Consider the following 23,697-nt stretch of genomic DNA (forward strand, 5'->3'; position numbering starts at 1 on the left):
TGCTACTACTACTACTACTACTACTACTTTTACTACTACTACTACTACTACTACTACTACTACTATTTTTTTAATTTTTTTTTTATTATTATTTTTTTTACAACATAAATGATACCTCCACCCATGTTTATTTTCCCGACACATAATCATGGAGGGCTCCATAGCTTGGAGGTCATTAGCCCCAACTCTGTTCGCTAATGACTGTGGCATCCAACCATATCACTAATACTACCTGACACTAAATCACCTATCATCTATTACGTCTAGATCCCCTTTCCTTCCCTACTCAAAGTCACTCCGACCCACCCTAATGTCACTCTCCACCACTGTGGCTTCATAGTCCATATTGGAGATGTTGGTGGCTTTTGGGCCAGAGTGTCTGGTGCCCCTGAGACATAGGATGGCCGACCTGAGCAGGGAGAACGAGAGGCGACACCTCATCCAGGCGACAACATGACTCCTTGGCTGATGCTTCTTTTCTGAGATTAGTTCCGCGAGGCGTGTGTAGAAGCATTGGGCCCTGGGACCCATCCCGCCGGATGTGGTGAAGACGAGGGGGTTGAAGCTGCCCTGATCCACATGTTGGATTCTTTCACCGTATGCCCTTGTCTTCTCCTGCTCGTTCCTGTGGTGGGCGGCTTGCAGGGGCAGCTCACGGTGACAGGCAGCCATCGGGTCGAATATGCGGATGTCCATGAACGCCCGCTGTCCGCGCACCCACTACTTCTACTACTACTACTACTACTTCTACTACTACTACTACTACTACTACTACTACTACTACTACTACTACTACTACTACTACTACTACTACTACTACTACTACTACTTCTACTACTACTACTACTACTACTACTACTACTACTACTACTACTACTACTACTACTACTACTACTACTACTACTACTACTACTACTACTACTACTACTACTACTACTACTACTCCCTTTTTCAGTATTACAGTTATTATTCTTTCATTGTTATGGTCCCTTCTGCTTACTGTCAGTTGTCTATAATTTGCTCACAAAAATAATCACAAACTAATTCTCAGAGACACGAGATTCTAAGCAGGCCGAGAACACGCTGGTTGTCGTAGTGTTCGGGGTAGTGTTTGGGGAGGCGGTGGCTGAGTGATGACTGTTCTGGTGCGGCGTTCAAGAAGATCCAGGTTCGATACCGCCTGCCGCTACAAACAGGCTGGCAATTTTTCAGTCACCGCCGATTTTTTTTTTTTATTATTATTTTTTTTTACGTCGTGGCCTATTGCGCCGGTAGGCTTTTTCCCGGTGGATCCTGATGGTCGGCCCAAGGCTTCTTCACGGTGGGGCCTGATGGTCGGCCCAAGGCTTCTTCCCGGTGGGGCCTGATGGTCGGCCCAGTCCGTTCTGGCGCAGGCGAGTGTTTATAGTGGCGCCATCTTGCATTGGCTCATGCTGCCCTCCCGGAGCTCATCTTCATTTCTAGAATCTAGAGTCCGGGTTGATAGGTGGTCTTCTGGACAGCATGTAGGTAGTTTTAAGCTACTCGGCGGCGGCTGAAAAATCCCAGCTTCGTGGCACCGGGCGGGGATTGAACTCGCGTCGTCCTGAACGCGGCGCCGTCACGCTATCCATTCAGCCACCACCTAAGACTACCCACATGCTGTCCTGAAGACCACCTATCAACCTGGACTCTAGATTCTCTCGAAAGGGGGATCACAGATGAGCTCTGGGGAGCAGCACGAGCCAAGCCAGATGGCGCCACTATAAACACTTGCCTGAGCTACAACAAGGGGCTGGGGCCGACCATCAGGCCTCACCAAGAAAGCCTACTCCAGCAAAAAAAAAAAAAAAAAAAAAAAAAACGCGTCACACCCAGAATGGATAGCGTGAGGGTGCCGCGTTCAGGACGACGCGAGTTCAATCCCCGCCCGGTGCCACCAAGCTGGGATTTTTCAGGCGCCGCCGAGTGGTTTAAAACTGCCCACATGCTGTCCAGAAGACCACCTATCAACCCGGACTCTAGATTCTAGGATTAAAGATGAGCTCCGGGAGGGCAGCATGAACCAATGCAAGATGGAGCCACTATAAACACTTGCCTGCGCTACAACAAGGGGCTGAGGCCAACCATCAGGCCTCACCAAGAAAGCCTACCCCAGCCAAAAAAAAAAAAAAAAAAAAAAAAAAAACACGCGTCACACCCAGCCAGTAAAGCGGCGATAGGGAGCACAGACAACACACTGGGCAATAGAAAAAGAAAAAAAGAAAGAAAAAACAATAACAGCGATAGAGGGTAACGCAGGTGATGGTTGGGTGATGTTTATCGGAAAAGTTGGAAAGTTTTGTATAATCGGCGCAACATCTGTGGTCATATGCCGGAGAGAGAGACAGAAGGGGAAGGAATTATAGGAGAAGGGAACAGATCCCAGGAGACGGGACACAACCCCCGATTAATACCTGGTACCCATTCATTGCTGGGTGGACAGGGGCGTAGGTATTGGAAAAGCCGCCCAATATTTTGCACTCCTCCCGGGCATTGAACCCGGGAAAAAACAATAAAAGCGATAGAGGTAAGCAAACATTATATTAGTGATAGAGAAAAACAATATAGCAGGTGAAAGAGAGAACAAATGAACATCGAAACCCTCTCCGTCTGGCATTCAACGGTCACGGGAATGCCTTCGACTCAGGGGGAACCGAATCTGGCGGTGCTGAAATAATTGCTATACTCCAATTTTCTGAGCGCGTTCGAGGCTTGGCAACTTTAAGGCACGGTCCACTACCAGCACAACCACATGAAGGATTATACTTGTCCTTGTACTTCAATATATGAGTGCTGTCAGTATGCGATTTGACAACAGGGCGGCGGGGAAGCTTCGTGTAGATACTTGGAGGCCCGAACAGAGGTAGAGCGGCGACTGTGAAACTCCGTACAGATGCCGGGAAAGTTCTAAAACAAATAAAGTTAGGCAGGCTAATTCTGGAAGGGGCGAGGAAGGACATTTGAAGAGCCTCTCGTATAGAAGGTGTTGCGGTTTTCAGGGACCGTTTTGTGATGTACAGGTGTCGGAAAAGTTCTAATAAAGAGGAAGTTAGGCAGACTAATTCTGGAAGAGGCGAGGAAGGACATTTGAAGAGGAAGTTAGGCAGACTTATTCTGGAAGAGGCGAGAAAGGACATTCGAAAAGCCTCTCATATAGAAGGTGTTGGGGTTTACGGTGACTGCTTTGTGACGTACAGGTGCCGGAAAAGTTTTAATACAAAGGAAGTTAGGCAGACTAATTCAGGAAGAGGCGAGGAAGGATATTTGAAAAGCCTCTCGTACAGAGGGTGTTGGTATCTTCGGGGACTGGTTTATGACGTACAGGTGTCGGAAAAATTCTAATGAAAAGTAAGTTAGGCAGACTAATTCTGGAAGAGGCGAGGAAGGATATTTGAAAAGGAAGTTAGGCAGACTTATTCAGGAAGAGGCGAGGAAGGGTATTTGAAAAGCTTCTCGTATAGAAGGTGTTGGGATTTTCGGCGACTATGAAATCGTACAGGTGTCGGAAAAGTTCTAATAAAGAAGAAGTTAGGCAGACTCATTCAGGAAGAGGCGAGGAAGGACATTTGAAAAGCCTCTAGTGTAGAAGGTGTTGGGGTTGTCAGGGTGTGTTTTATGACCCCAGTCTGACATGACCTCTGTACCTTGGACGGAAAAAAAAAACTCGCCATAATAGAAGAGGAGTTAAAACAATAAATACAATAAGCCTAAAGTGTTTAAACCCCCTTGAAATAGGACAATCGAAAAACAGACGGGAAAATCATTAAAAAAAATCCAACTGACGAAAGGCGGTGGTTGAGTCGACAGCGTGACGGCGCCGCATTCAGGACGACGCGAGTTCAATCCCCTCCCGGTGCCACCAAGCTGGGATTTTTCAGGCGCCGCCGAGTGACTTAAAACTACCCACATGCTGTCCAGAAGACCACCTATCAACCCGGACTCTAGATTCTAGGATTAAAGATGAGCTCCGGGAGGGCAGCAAGAGCCAATGCAAGATGGCGCCACTATAAACACTCTCCTGCGCCAGAACGGGGAATCAGGCCCCACCGCCAAGAAGCCTTGGGCCGACCATGAAGCCCCACCGGGAAGAAGCCTTGGGCCGACCATCAGGCCCCACCGGGAAGAAGCCTTGGGCCGACCATCAGGCCCCACCGGGATGAAGCCTTGGGCCGACCATCAAGATCCACCGGGAAGAAGCCTTGGGCCGAACATCAGGACCCACCGGGATGAAGCCTTGGGCCGACCATCAAGATCCACCGGGAAGAAGCCTTGGGCCGACCATCAAGATCCACCGGGAAGAAGCCTACCCGCGCAATAGGGTAGGCGGTGGCCGAACTGGTAGCGTACTGGACCCACATTCGCCGCGTGATGGACGACGCGGGTTCGAATCACGCTACCACTCGGAAATTTCAGACACCGCCGAGTGGCATACAACTACCCACATGCTGTCCTGAAGAACACCCATCAACCCGGACTCTAGAGGAAGCCGTCCAAGCGAATCAAGAACGAGTTCCGGGGGGCAGCATGAGCCAATGCAAGATGGCGCCACTATAAACACTCGCCTGCGCCAGAACGGGCTGGGCCGACCATCAGGCCCCACCTGGAAGAAGCCTTGGGCCGACCATCAGGCCCCACCGGGAAGATGCCTACCGGCGCAGTAGGCAACGACGTAAAAAAAAAAAAAAAAAAAAAAAAAAAACCCTGACACGTGGAGAGGTCAACAGGTGGACATTAAGTGACACTAGAAAAAAACGGATACAAATGCACAAACAAACAAACAACTACGGGTAAGGTCGTTCAGAAGACGGTGTGTAATGAGATTGAGTTAATAGGAAGTTTACGTCGCCCTTGGAACTTCGAGACACGGGGGAGTCACGTATGAAAACAGACTGATATATGTTGCTGATACTGATGATGATACTATTATTATTATTATTATTATTATTATTATTATTATTATTATTATTATTATTATTATTATAACTATTATTATTATTATTATTATTATTATTATTATTATTATTATTATTATTATTATTATTGTTATTATTATTACCTGAAGACGAGGTGAAGGTTGAGAAAGCTGCGGCGGCGGCGACCGAGTGGCGGCGGTGGGGGTCAGCGGCCTTGTGGAGAGAGAGAGTGTGTGTGTGTGTGTGTTTTGACCTGCGTGCCCGCCCCCACCTCTCTCTCTCTCTCTCTCTCTCTCTCTCTCTCTCTCTCTCTCTCTCTCTCTCTCTCTCTCTCTCTCTCTCTCTCCCAGTGACCTACTTCTCCAGTACGGTGCATAATAGAAAACGTTAGAAGAGTTAGGAGGAGGAGGAGGAGGAGTTGGAGAAGGACACGGTAGAGTTAGGAGAAGGAGGATGAGGATGAGGATGATGATGAGGAGAAGGAGGAGGAGAAGTAGGAGGAGGAGAAAGAGGAGGAGGAGGAGGAGAAGTAGGAGGAGGAGGAGGAAACATGGAAACATGGACTAGCAGGCAGCAGAAAGCCTGTTGGCTCATTACTAGGCTGCCTGCGTTCAGTGATTTAATCAATCCGTTTGCCACAGAAGTGGCTTGCAGGGAAGGATTAAAGCACTTGTGTACCTACTCTTGGGAACGTTCAGTTCACTCCTGTTGCAGCAAAGTGGCGATCAATGCGTTTCTTGAAGGAGTTGATGGTCTCTGCGCTAACCACTTCTGCAGGAAGGCTGTTCCAGTGGCGAACAACTCTATTCGAGAAGTAACTCCTGCCGATGTCGGTATTGCATCGCTTTGCTTGAATTGTTTTTCCGTTGTTTCTTGTTCTCAGGTTAGTTTGTAGCGTGAAGAGTTTGGAGTGATCAACGTTGCTGAGCTTGTTCAGGTACTTAAAGACTTGTATCATGTCTCCCCGCAGTCGTCTCTTTTCCAACGTGAAGAGGTTGAGTCGCTCGAGTCGTTCTTCATAGGGTTTCGTCCTCAGTGATGGTATCATCTTCGTGGCGCGGCGCTGTACTCTCAAGTAATTCAATGTCTTTCCTGTAATTTAGAGACCAGAATTGCACGGCGTATTCCAGGTGGGGCCTTACCAGCGAATTATACAAGGATAACATAACTCCCGGCGTCTTGTATTCGAAGTTCCTCGATATGAACCCAAGCATTGTATTGGCTTTCTTACAGGCGGACTTGCAGTGTTTTGTTTGTTTCAAGTCACTGCTGATGGTGACCCAGAGGTCTCTTTCCTCTTGCACAACATGTAGTGGTTCGCCACCCATGTGGTATATGTGGTTGCTGTTTCTGGATCCGATATGCATTACTTTACATTTGGTAGTGTTGAAGGACATCTGCCATTTTTCTGACCACCGAGTGATCTGGTCCAGGTCTCTGGATAATTTCGCAGTCTGCCGTCGTGAGGCCTTCCCACCCACCTTTGTGTCGTCGGCAAATTTTGAAAGATTGGATTTAATCCTAGTTCTAGGTCGTTGATATATATGATGAAAAGTATGGGTCCCAGCACTGACCCTGTGGCACTCCACTTGTGACCAGGAGCCACTCGGAGGCCTGTCCGTTGAGTACAACTCGTTGTTTTCAGTGAGCCAGTCTTTGATCCACGCTGTCAGATCGTCGCCTAATCCCGCCGACTTAAGTTTCTTGAGGAGTCTTTCATGTGGCACTTTGTCAAAGGCTTTCTGAAAGTCTAGATATATAACATCACTGGGGATATGATTATCCCAGTTTTCATAGATACCTTGGAAGAAGTCCAATAAATTGGTTAAGCATGAGCGCTTGTTCCTGAAACCGTGCTGAGCATCGGAAATGATGTTGTTGTCTTCAAGGAACCTAACGAGTTTGTCTCTGATGATCTTCTCGAGGATTTTTCCGCCACTGAGGTCAAGCTGATTGGTCTGTAGTTTAGGGCCACACTTTTGTCTCCCTTTTTGTAGATCGGTGTTACGTTCGCTTGTTTCCAGTCTTTCGGGACTTTGTTTTGTTGTAGTGACAGATTGTAGATGGCGGTGAGTGGCTTGAGGATTTGCTGCTTGAGTTCCTTGAGCAGCCTGGGTGACAAGTCGTCGGGTCCGGTAGACTTGTTTGTCTCGAGTTTGTCTAGGTACTTTTTCACATCCCGTTCGTCGATTGTACCAATTTCTAGGGGAGTGATTCCCATCGGTGGGGAAGGGCTCTCGGGTACGGACTGGGTATTCTCGACCGTGAACACAGACGCGAAGTTCCTGTTTAGGATTCCGACCATTTGTCTACTGTCCTGTGTTAGTACGTCACTTTCATCTTTTAGGGGACCGATATTGCTTTTTGTCTTCTTTTTGGTTCTTATATACGTGAAGAACTTTTTCGGGTTGGACTTGGCTTCGCGTGCAATTTGCTTTTCATAGTCACGTTTACTCTGGCGAATGAGTGTTCTGCAAGCTCTGAGGCTTTGATGGTACTGTTCGCGTGCCTCGTCAGTGCTGTGATAAGTAGTAGTAGTAGTAGTAGTAGTAGTAGTAGTAGTTGTAGTAGTAGTAGTAGTAGTAGTAGTAGTAGTAGTAGGAGGAGGAGGAGGAGGAGGAGGAGGAGGAAACATGGAAACATGGTCTAGCAGGCAGCAGAAAGCCTGTTGGCTCATTACTAGGCTGCCTGCGCTCAGTGATTCAATCAATCCGTTTGCCATAGGAGTGGCTTGCAGGGAAGGATTAAAGCACTTGTGTATCTACTCTTGGGAGCGTTCAGTTCACTCCCGATGCAGCAAAGTGGCGATCAATGCGTTTCTTGAAGGAGTTGATGGTCTCTGCGCTAACCACTTCTGCAGGAAGGCTGTTCCAGTGGCGAACAACTCTATTCGAGAAATAACTCCTGCCGATGTCGGTATTGCATCGCCTTGCTTGAATTGTTTTTCCTTTGTTTCTTGTTCTCAGGTTGGTTTGTAGCGTGAAGAGTTTGGAGTGATCAACGTTGCTGAGCTTGTTCAGGTACTTAAAGACTTGTATCATGTCTCCCCGCAGGCGTCTCTTTTCCAACGTGAAGAGGTTGAGTCGCTCGAGTCGCTCTTCATAGGGCTTCGTCCTCAGTGATGGTATCATCTTCGTGGCGCGGCGCTGTACTCTCTCTAGTAATTCAATGTCTTTCCTGTAATTAGGAGACCAGAATTGCACGGCGTATTCCAGGTGGGGCCTTACCAGCGAATTGTACAAGGATAACATAACTCCCGGCGTCTTGTATTTGAAGTTCCTCGATATGAACCCAAGCATTGCATTGGCTTTCTTACAGGCGGACTTGCAGTGTTTTATTTGTTTCAAGTCACCGCTGATGGTGACCCCGAGGTCTCTTTCCTCTTGCACAAGATGTAGTGGTTCGCCACCCATGTGGTATGTGTGGCTGCTGTTTCTGGATCCGATATGCATTACTTTACATTTGGCAGTGTTGAAGGACATCTGCCATTTTTCTGACCACCGAGTGATCTGGTCCAGGTCTCTCTGGATAATTTCGCAGTCTGCCGTTGTGAGGGCCTTCCCACCCACCTTTGTGTCATCGGCAAATTTTGAAAGATTGGATTTCAATCCTAGTTCTAAGTCGTTGATATATATGATGAAAAGTATGGGTCCCAGCACTGACCCCTGTGGCACTCCACTTGTGACCGGGAGCCACTCGGAGGCCTGTCCGTTGAGTACAACTCGTTGTTTTCTTCCAGTGAGCCAGTCCTTGATCCACGCTGTCAGATTGCCGCCTAATCCCGCCGACTTGAGTTTCTTGAGGAGTCTTTCGTGTGGCACTTTGTCAAAGGCTTTCTGAAAGTCTAGATATATAACATCGCTGGGGATATGATTATCCCAGTTTTCATAGATACCTTGGAAGAAGTCCAATAAATTGGTTAAGCATGAGCGCTTGTTCCTGAAACCGTGCTGAGCATCGGAAATGATGTTGTCTTCAAGGAACCTAACGAGTTTGTCTCTGATGATCTTCTCGAGGACTTTTCCCGCCACAGAGGTCAGGCTGATTGGTCTGTAGTTTAGGGCCACACTTTTGTCTCCCTTTTTGTAGATCGGAGTTACATTCGCTTGTTTCCAGTCTTTTGGGACTTTGTTTTGTTGTAGCGACAGATTGTAGATGGTGGTGAGTGGCTTGAGGATTTGCTGTTTGAGTTCCTTGAGCAGCCTGGGTGACAAGTCGTCGGGTCCGGTGGACTTGTTTGTCTCGAGTTTGTCTAGGTACTTCTTCACATCCCGTTCTTCGATTGTGCCAATTTCTAGGGGAGTGATTCCCATCGGTGGGGTAGGGCTCTCGGGTACGGACTGGGTATTCTCGACCGTGAACACAGACGCGAAGTTTCTGTTTAGGATTTCGACCATTTGTCTACTGTCCTGTGTTAGTACGTCTCTTTCATCTTTTAAGGGACCGATATTGCTTTTTGTCTTCTTTTTGGTTCTTATATACGTGAAGAACTTTTTCGGGTTGGACTTGGAGGATAAGTAGTAGTAGTAGTAGTAGTAGTAGTAGTAGTAGGAGGAGGAGAAGTAGGAGGAGGAGGAGGAGGAGGATAAGTAGTAGTAGTAGTAGTAGTAGTAGTAGTAGTAGTAGTAGTAGGAGGAGGAGGAGGAGGAGGAAGACTAGGAAGCATGGAAGAGCAGGCACCATAAAGCATGTATACTTTCAGTCACCGAGGCCCAGGCTTAGCTTCAAACTTCACCTAATGCCGCCCGCTTAATGGCATATAACAAAGCTGGCAGCTCCGCCAGTGACTCAAGGAGCAGATTCAAGTTTTTTTTTTTCAACAAAGGAGACAGCTGAAGGGCACAAAAATGATGAAACAATGGTAAAAAAAAACAAGCCCGCTACTCGCTGCTCCTAAAAAAAAAAAAAAGAATCCAAAGAGGTGGCCGAAAGAGAAGTCAATTTCGGAAGGAGAGGTGTCCAGATACCCTCCTCTTGTAAGAGTTCACGTCGTAGGCAGGAGGCAATACAGATGAAGGGAGACTGTTCCAGAGTTTACCAGCGTGAGGGATGAAAGAGTAAAGATGCTGGTTAACTCCTGCATAAGGGGTTTGGACAGTATAGGGAGGACACTGAGTAGAAAGTCGCATGCAGGTGGGCCACGGGAGGGGGGAAGGCATGCAGTTAGCAAGTTCAGAAGAGCAGTCAGCGTGAAAATATCGATGGAAGATAGAAAGAGAGGTAACATGGCGGCGGAATTTAAGAGGTAGAAGACTATCAGTAAGAGGAGGAGAGCTGATGAGACGAAGAGCCTTAGACTCCACTCTGTCCAAGAGAGCGGTGTGAGTGGAGCCCCCCCACACGTGAGATGCATACTCCATATCACGCAAAAAATTGTAACATTTTCAATATTTTCACTTTATATGCTTTTACAATATTGTGAAACACCTATCACTAAGAGTCAAAGGCTCTTCGTCTCATCGATTCTCTTCCTCTTACTGATGTTGCCTTTCTTTCTATCTTCTATCGATATTTTCACGCTGACTGCTCTTTTGAACTTGCTAACTCCATGCCTCCACACCTCCCGAGGCCCCGCTGCACACGACTTTCTACTCCTGCTCACCCCTCTGCTATCCAAATCCCTTATGCAAGAGTTAACCAGCATCTTCGTTCTTTCATCCCTCACGCAGGTTAACTCTAGAATAGCCTTCCTTCGTCTGTATTTCCTCCTGCCTACGACTTGAACCTCACTTTTGGCTACTCTTTTAAACTCTTTTTATAGGGGCACTACTACTACTACTACTACTACTACTACTACTACTACTACTACTACTACTATTACTATTACTACTACTACTATTACTTCTACTATTTACTCATACTTCTAATTCTACTACTACTACTACTACTACTACTACTAATAATAATAATAATAATAATAATAGTAATAATAATAATAATATTATTACTACTACTACTTCTACTACTACTACAACTACTGCGACTTACTCTTACTTCTAATTCTACTACTACTACTACTATTACTACTACTACTACTACTACTACTACTACTACTAATTCTACTACTACTACTACTACTACTGCGACTTACTCCTACTTCTAATTCTACTACTACTACTACTATTACCACTACTACTACTATTACTACTACAACAACAACTAAAATAATAATAATAATAATAATAATAATAATAATAATAATAATAATAATAATAATAATAATAATAACACTAATAATTCCGTAATATTAATAATCTTCCTTCCAAGGCCATTCACTCGCAACTAGTACCAAAAACGTCAGTGTGCAAAAGTGAGGAGGAGGAGGAGGAGGAGGAGGAGGGAGAGGAAGACTATAACTGGTGGAGGAGAGTTGGGAGGGAAGAAGGAAGAAGCGAAGGGAGGCAGAGAAGTTAGAGAATTATTAACAAGCCTGAACGATCATTTCAGACTGTCGGCTGGAGAGTCACTCATCCGAGACTTCACGGAGCGCATCGTAGCCAATACTAACAACAACAACAACAACAATAACAACAAAAACAACAACAACAACTAGATCTAGAACTAGAACTAGAACATGAATAAGAACAAGCAGAAGAAGAAAAAGAAGAAGAAGAACAACAACAACAACAACAATAACAATAACAATAATAACAACAGCTACTACTACTACTACTACTACTACTACTACTACTACTACTACTACTCCGTCTACTACCACTACTACTACTACTACTACACACACACACACACACACACACACACACATATACACCGACAACCCCCCCCCCCCACACACACACACACACACACTATAGAATGGATGTCAAATGTACATCTCAAGCTGGATTTAGCATTAGTTAGACCTCATCTTGAACATGCGGTGCAGTACTGGTCACCTTACTATAGAATGGATGTCAAATGTATATGTCAAGCTGGATTTAGCATTAGTTAGACCTCATCTTGAATATGTGGTTCAGTTCTGGTCACCTTACTATAGAATGGATATCAAAATGTTAGAATCGGTACAGAGGACTGAGATGGTTCAAAGGTACTGGAATTCATTTCATGGAGCGTAAGCAACAGAAGCGCCGAAGTCATCCTGAATCTGTATTTAGCATTAGTTAGACCTCATCTGGATTATACGGTGCAGTATTGGCCGCCTTAATATAGAATGTATGTCAAATGTATGTCAAGCTGCATTTGGCATTAGTTAGACCTCATCTTGATTATGCGGTTCTGTTCTGGTCACCTTACTATAGAATGGATATAAAAATGTTTGAATCGGTACAAAGGAGAATGACTAAGATGGCTTGCGGGTACTGGGATTCATTTCAAGGAGCGTAAGCAACAGAAGCGCCGAAGTCATCCTCAAGCTGCATGTGGTATTAGTTAGACCTCATCTTGAATATGCGGTGCAGTTCTGGTCACCTTACTATAGAATGGATGTCAAAATGCTGGAATTGGTACAGAGGATGACTAAGATGGTTCACGGATACTGGGATTCATTTCAAGGAGCGTAAGCAACAGAAGCGCCGAAGTCATCCTCAAGCTGTATTTGTCGTTAGCTAGACCTCATCTTGAATATGCGGTGCAGTTCTGGTCACCTTACTATAGAATGTATGTCAAATGTCTGTCAAGCTGCATTTAGCATTAGTTAGATTCATATTGATTATGCGGTTCAGATTTGGTCACCTTACTATAGAACGGATATGAAAATGATAGAATCGGTACAGAGGAGGATGACAGAGATGGTTCACGGATTCATTTCAAGAAGCGTAAGCAACAGAAGCGCCGAAGTCATCCTCAAGCTGTATTTAGCACTAGATAGACCTCATCTTGAATATGCGGTTCAGTTTTTGTCACCTTACAATAGAATGTAAGTGAAATGTATGTCAAGCTGCATTTAGCATTAGTTAGACCTCATCTTGATTATGCAGTGCAGTTCTGGTCACCTTACTATAGAATGTATGTCAAATGTATGTCAAGCTGAGTTTACCATTAATTAGACCTCCAGTTGATTATGCGATTCAAATTTGGTCACCTTACTATAGAATGTATGTCAAAATGCTGGAATCGGTACAGAGGAGGATGACAAAGATAATTCACGGGTTAAAAACTTGCCATTTGAGGAAAGATTTAAACAAATAAACTTACATTCTCTAGCAAGGCGGAGGATGTGAGGAGACTTGATCGAGGTATATAAATGGTTGAAGGGCTTTAATAAGGGGTATTAGTAAGGTTCTAATGGTAAGAGAACTGGGTAGGACACGCAGTAATGGGTTTAAAAAGTGGATAAGTTCAAATTAAACAAGGACATAGGCAAGAATTGGTTTACTAAAAGAGTGGTACATGAGTCTGTCTGTCTGTCGGTCGGTCGGTCGGTCTCTCTCTCTCTCTCTCTCTCTCTCTCTCTCTCTCTCTCTCTCTCTCTCTCTCTCTCTCTCTCTCTCTCTCTCTCTATCTGTCTATCTATCTATCTCCACACACACACACACACACACACATACAAATCATCAATACTCTTTCATTAGTCCTTCTCATAACCTAATCTTTACGGACCCAAACGTTCGTCACCTTCCAATACTTTTATTCTGAATACCTCATCGCTTTCCTCACCTCCGCCTCTCTGCATTGTTGCCTGTCTTTGTTACGTGAGCTGACGGCCGTGACTCAGGTGAGGGTCGATACACAGGTAAATACGGATACGTTCATACACAAAGCAGAAATATCCAAAGACTTAGAAACTTGCAACGCAGAGAAGGACTAATAAGGCCCCTTTCACACGAGCGGTTTCTGACGCTCCGGCGAGCGGCAGCCGCACGGCACCTGGACATCTACGGTCAAGTGCGGTGTCTGCTGCATCCGCCTCGGTATCTCCTTCAGTCATATTTGTAATCCTCTCTTGAGGGATCCCACAAACAAGGCCGTCTTTCAATCTCGGAGATCAGCAGCTCCGTGTCATGATAATTTTTAATTAGTCATAACCCTGAAATTTATATGTAGATATTTGTTGTACAGAGGTATACAGAATTAATATGTAAGACACTTACATTTTCAATATACATTAATTGAAAGTTCATACGATGGGAAATATAGTGCATACCAGCTTTTCCAATGATGCAAAGTGGTCGCGTGGCCTTCCTCCCAGTGTTGACAGACAACTATCCCTCGATGCACGCGGCAAACACCACATGTGTGAGGGTGCCCATAGCAACACATGACCACCGAAACCGCTGTGCGGCATTTCTGCCCCTGCGTTCTTGCTGGCAGTCCGGCAGGGTGCGGCTGCCGGACCGGCAGTCCACCCGCTCCGGCTTCGTGTGAAAGCACCCATAAGAGTCAATGTAAAGCTAAACCGTCCGGCACGTGCCGCAGCGGCAGAAACCGCTCGTGTGAAAGGGGCCTAAAGAAGTTCAATTTTCATTCACTGGAAAGATTTGGACTGCCGGGTGAAAAGGAAAGTTTCGTTTAGTCGGCGCAACATCTGTAGTCATATGCCGGAGAGAGACAGAAGGGGAAGGAATTATAGAAGGGAACAGATGCCAGGAGACGGGACGCAACCCCCGATTAATACCTGGTACCCATTCACTGCTGGGTGGACAGGGGCGTAGGGTATTGGAAAAGCCGCCAAAATTTTTCCACTCCGCCCGGGAATCGAACCCGGGCTCTCTCGGTTGTGAGCCGAGTGTGCTAACCACTTCACCACGAAGCCCCCTTCTACCGGGTGACCTGATTGAGGTTTTCCATAAGTAATGTAGATCAGTAAAGGCTACGTAGATAAAGTGCTCAGTCCCTCCCTCCTCCTCCCACCCAAAAAAGACGTTCGGACAAAGTATCAAATGGTTCAAGCTCGGTAAACTCAGGTTCAGGAAGTAGAAGAAAATGGAAGAAAAAATTTGGGTGACGGATACCAGAATCGATACTTCACTTTTCCTTACTCTGTGGTACGTTTTTTTATTTTTATTTTACGTGTACGCCTATAGCGCCGATAGGCTATTCGTGAGGGGCCTAGATGGTAGTCGGCCCCAGCCGCAGGCAAGTGTTTATAGTAGGCCATCTTCTCTTGTTGGAATGAATAAGTCTGTACGTGATCGAGTATTCCAAACGATCGAATGTGTCTGTGAAATTGGGGTAGGCGGTGGCTGAGTGGTAGCGTGCTGGGCCCATATTCACCGCGTGATGGACGACTCGAGTTCGAATCCCCTCGTTACCACCTGGGATTTTTCAGTCACCGCCGAGTGGCTTAAAACTACCCACATGCTGTCCTGAAGACCACCCATCAAACTGGACTCTAGAGGAAACCATCCAAATGAATCAAGAAGGAATTCCGGGGGGCAGCATGAGGCAAGAGAAGATGGCGCCACTATAAACACTTGCCTGCGCCGTGACGGGCTGGGACCAACTACCATACAGGCCCCTCAAGCAGCCTACCGGCGCTATAGGCATAGACGTAAAAAAAAAAAAAAAAATCCACTAGAAATTTCGTCAAAGTTTGCGTGATAAACTTTTCGTCTCATCAGTTCCCCTCCTCTACCTCTTAACTTTCGCCGCAGTACTACCTTTCCTTCTATCTTCTATCGATATTTTCATGCTGACTGCTTTTTCAACTTGCTCGCTTCATACCTCTCCCCCTCCCGCGGTCTCGCTGCACTCGACTTTCTATTTAACCCGGTGGTGGCAGCAGCGGGGATCATGTGTCTTTAATGGTCCCCCCAAGCGAGAAAAATGAGAAAAAAAATTACCCCTCACATAAACCATTTCATAATATACATCAAAGCATTTGTGATGGGATTATGTATAATTTATTATGAGGGGTTTAAATCATGGCACAAATTTGGCCCGTCGCTGCTGCACGTAAAGCCACAAATTTGGCCCGTCGCTGCTGCAAGGTAATGCCACAAATTTGGCCCGTCGCTGCTGCAGGTAAAGATACAAATTTGGCCCGTCGCTGCTACACTTCAAGCCACAAATTTGGCCCGTCGCTGCTACACGGTAAAGCCACAAATTTGGCCCGTCGCTGCTACATGTAAAGCCACAAATTTGGCCCGTCGCTGCTACACGGTAAAGCCACAGATTTGGCCCGTCGCTGCTACACGGTAAAGCCACAGATTTGGCCCGTCGCTGCTACACGGTAAAGCCACAGATTTGGCCCGTCGCTGCTACACGGTAAAGCCACAGATTTGGCCCGTCGCTGCTACACGGTAAAGCCACAGATTTGGCCCGTCGCTGCTACACGGTAAAGCCACAGATTTGGCCCGTCGCTGCTACACGGTAAAGCCACAGATTTGGCCCGTCGGTGCTATCGGGATAAGCTTGTAGCAGTCACCGCTTAAATTGTGTGCTTCTCCTCAGTGACAAAGAACATGTAGCGCTGTAAGCGCAGACTCATTAAGTCGTTTATTGCAAACTCATTAAGTGTATTTCCTTTGTCTCTCTGGCGGATATGACTTTCTCTATCCGTGAACCGATTAGCACTTAGAACACTCGCTACCACCAACAGTTCGTGACCCCTGCAGTGTTGCTATGGTTCAAGGTGGCTTATGACCGGTGCCGTACCAAGTCCAACCCGAAAAAGTTCTTCACGTATATAAGAACCAAAAAGAAGACAAAAAGCAATATCGGTCCCCTAAAACATGAAAGTGACGTACTAACACAGGACAGTAGACAAATGGTCGAAATCCTAAACAGGAACTTCGCGTCTGTGTTCACGGTCGAGAATACCCAGTCCATACCCGAGAGCCCTTCCCCACCGATGGGAATCACTCCCCTAGAAATTGGTACAATCGACGAACGGGATGTGAAAAAGTACCTAGACAAACTCGAGACAAACAAGTCTACCGGACCCGATGACTTGTCGCCCAGGCTGCTCAAGGAACTCAAGCAGCAAATCCTCAAGCCACTCACCGCCATCTACAATCTGTCACTACAACAAAACAAAGTCCCGAAAGACTGGAAACAAGCGAACGTAACACCGATCTACAAAAAGGGAGACAAAAGTGTGGCCCTAAACTACAGACCAATCAGCTTGACCTCAGTGGCGGGAAAAATCCTCGAGAAGATCATCAGAGACAAACTCGTTAGGTTCCTTGAAGACAACAACATCATTTCCGATGCTCAGCACGGTTTCAGGAACAAGCGCTCATGCTTAACCAATTTATTGGACTTCTTCCAAGGTATCTATGAAAACTGGGATAATCATATCCCCAGTGATGTTATATATCTAGGCTTTCAGAAAGCCTTTGACAAAGTGCCACATGAAAGACTCCTCAAGAAACTTAAGTCGGCGGGATTAGGCGACGATCTGACAGCGTGGATCAAAGACTGGCTCACTGAAAGAAAACAACGAGTTGTACTCAACGGACAGGCCTCCGAGGGGCTCCCGGTCACAAGTGGAGTGCCACAGGGGTCAGTGCTGGGACCCATACTTTTCATTATATATATCAACGACCTAGAACTAGGATTAAAATCCAATCTTTCAAAATTTGACGACGACACAAAGGTGGGTGGGAAGGCCCTCACGACGGCAGACTGCGAAATTATCCAGAGAGACCTGGACCAGATCACTCGTTGGTCAGAAAAATGGCAGATGTCCTTCAACACTACGAAATGTAAAGTAATGCATATCGGATCCAGAAACAGCAACCACATATACCGCATGGGTGGCGAACCACTACATGTTGTGCAAGAGGAAAGAGACCTCGGGGTCACCATCAGCAGTGACTTGAATCAAACAAAACACTGCAAGTCCGCCTGTAAGAAAGCCAATACAATGCTTGGGTTCATATCGAGGAACTTCGAATACAAGACGCCGGGAGTTATGTTATCCTTGTATAATTCGCTGGTAAGGCCCCACCTGGAATACGCCGTGCAATTCTGGTCTCCTAATTACAGGAAAGACATTGGATTACTTGAGAGAGTACAGCGCCGCGCCACGAAGATGATACCATCACTGAGGACGAAACCCTATGAAGAACGACTCGAGCGACTCAACCTCTTCACGTTGGAAAAGAGACGACTGCGGGAAGACATGATACAAGTCTTTAAGTACCTGAACAAGCTCAGCAACGTTGATCACTCCAAACTCTTCACACTACAAACTAACCTGAGAACAAGAAACAACGGAAAAACAATTCAAGCAAAGCGATGCAATACCGACATCGGCAGGAGTTATTTCTCGAATAGAGTTGTTCGCCACTGGAACAGCCTTCCTGCAGAAGTGGTTAGCGCAGAGACCATCAACTCCTTCAAGAAACGCATTGATCGCCACTTTGCTGCAACGGGTGTGAACTGAACGTTCCCAAGAGTAGGTACACAAGTGCTTTAATCCTTCCCTGCAAGCCATTCCTGTGGCAAACGGATTGATTAAGTGACTGAACGCAGGCAGCCTAGTAATGAGCCAACAGGCTTTCTGCTGCCTGCTAGTCCATGTTTCCATGTTTCCAGGAGAATGACTGCTACTTATTTCTTAGTACTGCAAGGCTACTACTATGACTACTGTTGCTACCTGCTAATACTATATGTACTACTACTACTACTACTACTACTACTACTACTGCTGCTACGTTGCCACTTTTACTACCGGTTGCTACTCCCATGAAACAATGCATAGCCACTAGTTTTGTTGATGTATGTTGATTTTACTACTAACTACTACTACTACTACTACTACTACTACTACCTTCATTATTACTACCAACTATAAGACTACATACTTCTGCTGCTACTACTTCTATTGTTAATATTCTCCTACTTCTCGTTCTTGTTCTTGTTCTTATATTACTACTACTAATTTTACTTCTACTACTACTAATACTACTACTACTAATACTACTACTACTACTACTACTACTGCTACTACTACTACCAGTACGGTACTACTTATTATTACTTATTACCACCAACCAACCACCACCACCTCCTCTATCATCTCTTTACTTCTACCGCTATTAACCTGTTGACAGTCTGAAGAAGCACTTTAGGCTAAGCTTGTTCACAAAAAGACGTTTAGTTACTTCTGGCCCCCGGAGAGACGGAACAGTGAAGCTCTGTTCACTCACCTGGCAGCGCCTCGAGGTGAGTGTGTGTGTGTGTGTGTGTGTGTGTGTGTGTGTGTGTGTGTGTGTGGTTAACCTGGCATTTCCAGTGCTGCCAGTAAGGGTGTGTCAAGGGTCTTTCACTCGCCTTCTCCCTCCCTCTCTTTATCTAGACGCCACGATAAAAGCCCGTATTCTTAAACATATCGGCGCCTCACTGCGCCTGCTTGAAAAGCCTCTCGTAGGAGTTGTTGGGCTTGTCATGGACTGTTTTGTGATGTTTGAAAAGCCTCTCGTAGAAGTTGTTGGGCTTTTCATGGACTGTTTTGTGATGTTTGAAAAGCCTCTCGTAGAAGTTGTTGAGCCTTTCATGAACTGTTTTGTGATGTTTGAAAAGCCTCTCGTAGAAGTTGTTGGGCTTTTCATGGACTGTTTTGTGATGTTGAAAAGCCTCTCGTATAAGTTGCTGGGGTTTTCATTTATTGTTTTGTGATCCTGGTGATAGTTTACTCGGCTTCTGCATCTTGAACGGGAAAAATCACCATGAAAACCCTGTAACTCATTTCTGTGGCCTTGGGAAATGGTCGTAATGGGAGTAGGAAGGAGGGAATAATACGTGCAATAGGAGTAGGAAGGAATAGGGGAAATAATATGGACCTCTCTCCCTCTTTCTCTCCCCTCTCTAGACGCCGTGAGACAAAGGCAAGCGTGGTTTCTTTATGAGTTCAGTGCTGGCTGTTTTCCGCACTGATATAATAATAATTATTTATAATAGTTGGTGACAGTGTTAGTTATGGCTTGCTCGTAGCTACCTCACTGCTCGGGAAGACACTAGAGTTAATGCACTTCACTATAGGAGTTTTTCTCTCTCTCTCTCTCTCTCTCTCTCTCTCTCTCTCTCTAACCTAGTCAGTAATGTCACGGTAGGAGAACACCTCGGTTCCTGCGATCATAAACTAGTGCGCGTTGACATTAGAGCTCAAACATCGGTGACTGAAAATAAAGTTAAGGTGCCCAATTTCAAAAGAGCCAACTTCGTAGAAATCCGACGAAAACTAATAGATATGCAACTATCAGATGACGGCAATGCAGAGGACGCCTGGCTAAACTTTTAAAAATCACTTACTCACTCAGCAGGACACATTGTTCCCTTGTGCGAAGCGAATTAACACTAATAAAAGTCCACCTTGGTTTAATAGCGAAATTAAACAGTCAGTCAAGGAGAGAAAATTGTCTTACAGGTTGAAAGACCAAAGCATCGCCCGAAAACATTAGACTTTACAATGATGCAAGGCGACGAGTAAAAGATTAGTGCATCAGGCAAAGCGTAGATATGAAGAAAATATTGCAGCCAACTGTAAAAATAATCCGAAAATCCTTCTTCAGTTACATAAACAACAGAAAGGCGATCAGAAGTGGAATTGGACCTTTAACAAACAGCGACGGTGCACTAGTGACTGACAGCCAACACGTTGCAAACTCTATTAAATAATTACTTTCCTCGGTGTTTAATAATAACAGTCCTCCCACCACCACCAACAACACCAGTACTAATGTAAATCCTGAGCATGCATTGTCTAACTTTGAAATAAAACCCGATGAAGTCCTTAAAGCCCTCAAATCACTTAAAACAAATAAAAAGTCCTGGACCTGATAAAGTATATCCAACTCTTGCTGAAAGAAACAAAGAGCGAAATACCTCTCCCTCACAACCGTATTCAATATGTCCTTGCGACAAGGCATTGTCCTTCAGATTGGAAAAAAGGCTAACGTGACACCGATTTTTAAGAAAGGAGACAAAAAAGTACCAGGTAATTACAGGCCCATTAGTCTAACTTCGGTTGTAGGTAAGCTACTTGAGGGCATAATTAGAGACAAAATTGTGAGTTACCTTGAAAACCACTCATTAATTGGGGACTCACAACATGGCTTCCGAAACAAAAGATCCTGCCTATCAAATCTATTAACCTTTTATAACGACCTCTTCACTGTTTATGACGTAACCAAATCACTGGACGTAGTCTATCTTGATTTCAGAAAGCGTTTGATAAAGTCCCGCATCAAAAATTACTTTACAAATTAAAGCAAATAGGTATTGACGGTCAGGTAAACCAATGGATCGCGAATTGGTTGAGCAACAGACAACAAAGAGTAGTGATTGACGGATTTAACTCAGAGTGGGCGCCGGTCACTAGTGGTGTCCCTCAGGGCTCGGTTCTTGGCCCAGTGCTCTTCATTATTTACATCAACGACGTGGATGTTGGACTCAATAACCGCATTAGTAAATTTGCAGACGACACAAAGATTGGTAACTCGGTTCTCACTGACGAAGACAGGCAAAGCCTCCAAGAGGATTTGCACAAAATTTCAGCTTGGTCGGATAGATGGAGATGCCTTTAACGTAGACAAGTGCCAGGTCCTTCAAGTTGGAACGAGGAATAAGAAGTTTGATTACGAAATGCGCGGCGTTAAACCAAAGCGTTCAATGCGTCAAGGACTTGGGGGTCAAAATATCGTCAAACCTCAAATTCTCACAGCAATGCATCGATGCAGCAAATAAAGCGAACAGAATGTTGGGCTTCATGAAAAGAAACTTTTTATTTAAGAATAAAGATGTAATACTCTGCTCTACAACAGTTTAGTCAGACCCCACTTGGAATATGCGGTACAGTTTTGGTCTCCCCACCATGCAAAGGATATTGCTGAATTAGAAGGTGTTCAGCGTCGGGCAACGAAAATTATCCCTTCCTTGCGCAACAAATCCTACGAAGAAAGGCTTTCTACCCTTAACATGTTCTCTCTTGAGAAACGTCGCCTCGAGGAAAAACTGATCGAATGTTTTAAAATACTTAATGGTTTCACGAATGTAGACAGATCATCATTGTTTATGATCGATGACACTTTGCGCACGAGGAACAATGGCGTAAAACTCAGATGTAGACAAGTAAATTCAGACTGCACCAAATTTTTCTTCACCAACGTTGTAGTGCGAGAATGGAATAAGCTCCCACCATCAGTGGTCCAGTGTAACACGATTGACTCCTTCAAAAATAAGCTCGACCGTCACTTCCTTCAACTTAATATCAACTAGAGTAGAAATGCAACGTTTTGGAGTCTTCTGATTAATGTAAAATCACTTAGGTTTAAGGACAGACCACCAAGTCTGGACCATGGGGTCTGTGTGGTCTGATTTTCTATGTAAATCTATGTAAATCTCTCTCTCACAGATATGGAGAAATCGGGCGTCGTAGGTTTTGCCAATACAACAAAGACATATATATGTAAATGTATGTGTGTTTGTTTGTTTGTTTGTGTGGGAGAGATGGTGTGGGGGAGAGATATGGTGTGTGTGTGTGTGTGTGTGTGTGTGTGTGTGTGTGTGTGTGTGTGTGTGTGTATAATTCACCACGGCCTAATCACGTGTTGGACTCGTAATCGCCCGTGCGTGCGTGTGTGTGTGTGTGTGTGTGTGTGTGTATAATTCACCACGGCCTAATCACGTGTTGGACTCGTAATCGCCCGTGTGTGTGTGTGTGTGTGTGTGTGTGTGTGTGTGTGTGTGTGTGTGTGTGTGTGTGTGTGTGTGTGTGTGTGTGTGTGTCATGGCGGGACGTATAATAAATCCTTGCACCAAAGCGGCTTATAAAATTGGCTTACATTTATTCGACAAACACAAAGCCAACGAGGTCGAGTTTGCTGCCGCCCGCGTCCACATTGTGCGCGGGGTGTTTTGTGTGTGTGGGTGTGGGTGCGGGTGTGTGGGTTGGTGTGTGTGGGTGTGTGGTTGTGTGTAGGTGGGTGGTCAAGAGAGAGAGAGAGAGAGAGAGAGAGAGAGAGAGAGAGAGAGAGAGAGAGAGAGAGAGATGCTTATATCGTGGTTTGTGACGCAAAGAGAGAGTGTAAAGTGTGCTCAGAGTAACACTTTAGATAGGATTGTACGGTAGGCCTTTAAGAGATCTATTAGTTAAGTGGTCCCCAAAGTGGGCGGTATTACACACCTGGGGGCGCTGGAAAGGTCTGGGAGGCGGTGAGGAAAACAGGCGCGGGTGGGGGTCGGCAAGGTGGCATTAGCAGTAATTAACCCAAAGTAGCAAACAGGGCACAGAAAACACACCCACCGCTAAAGACATACGTAATAGGACACGCAATCTACGCAGTCACTATACAAACTACCTAGACGTCCACCAACCTCTTCTACAACTAAGTGAACGAGCTAAGTGATGCGTGGAACCCAAAGTGATTGATAATATTTTGTTTTTACGAAATATGAAACAAAATCTGTCACTTCATCAAGGCTAAGAGAGAAGGAGGCTGAGTGGAGGCGCTGATGTCCCTCTCTTTTGGCCACTCTTATAACCTTCTTTTTTTTTTATAGAGGTAGTTATCTTCTTCCTCCTCTTGCTCTGCCTCTCTCTTCGTTTCATCTTCCTTCTCCTTCAGTTTCTACTCCTGTTCCTCTTTCTCTTTCTCCTCCTCCTCATCTTCCTCTTTCTTTCTCTTTCTTTCTTTCTTTTTCTTCTTCCTCCTTTTCTTCCTCCTCTTCCTCCTCCTCCTCCTCCTCATTGATTTTTTTTTTACCCTTAAGCTGTTTCCTTACTGTTAGGAGAAAAAAAAAACGCATCCATCCCTTCCATGATAACTGTGAAGAGAATAAACTATGGTAACTTGTGAGATGTTGTTTGACCTTCCATATTGCAGAAACAACTAATACTAATAAAGAAATTGGGCTA

The 23,697-nt window shown here is 45.3% G+C and overlaps 1 protein-coding gene across 1 annotated transcript; it reads left to right on the plus strand.

Moving 5' to 3' along the window:
- Window positions 1-10,923: 10,923 nt before the first annotated feature.
- Window positions 10,924-14,258, plus strand: LOC126994731 (putative uncharacterized protein DDB_G0275629; the record flags this gene model as incomplete). Its single annotated transcript, XM_050854017.1, has 3 exons — window positions 10,924-11,016; window positions 11,591-11,656; window positions 14,205-14,258. Coding segments are annotated over 3 exons (213 nt in total), but the record flags the coding sequence as incomplete, so codon positions are not given.
- Window positions 14,259-23,697: the final 9,439 nt, after the last annotated feature.

The sequence above is a fragment of the Eriocheir sinensis genome, unplaced genomic scaffold (assembly GCF_024679095.1).
Source record: "Eriocheir sinensis breed Jianghai 21 unplaced genomic scaffold, ASM2467909v1 Scaffold859, whole genome shotgun sequence".
In the NCBI taxonomy this organism is placed as follows: domain Eukaryota; kingdom Metazoa; phylum Arthropoda; class Malacostraca; order Decapoda; family Varunidae; genus Eriocheir; species Eriocheir sinensis.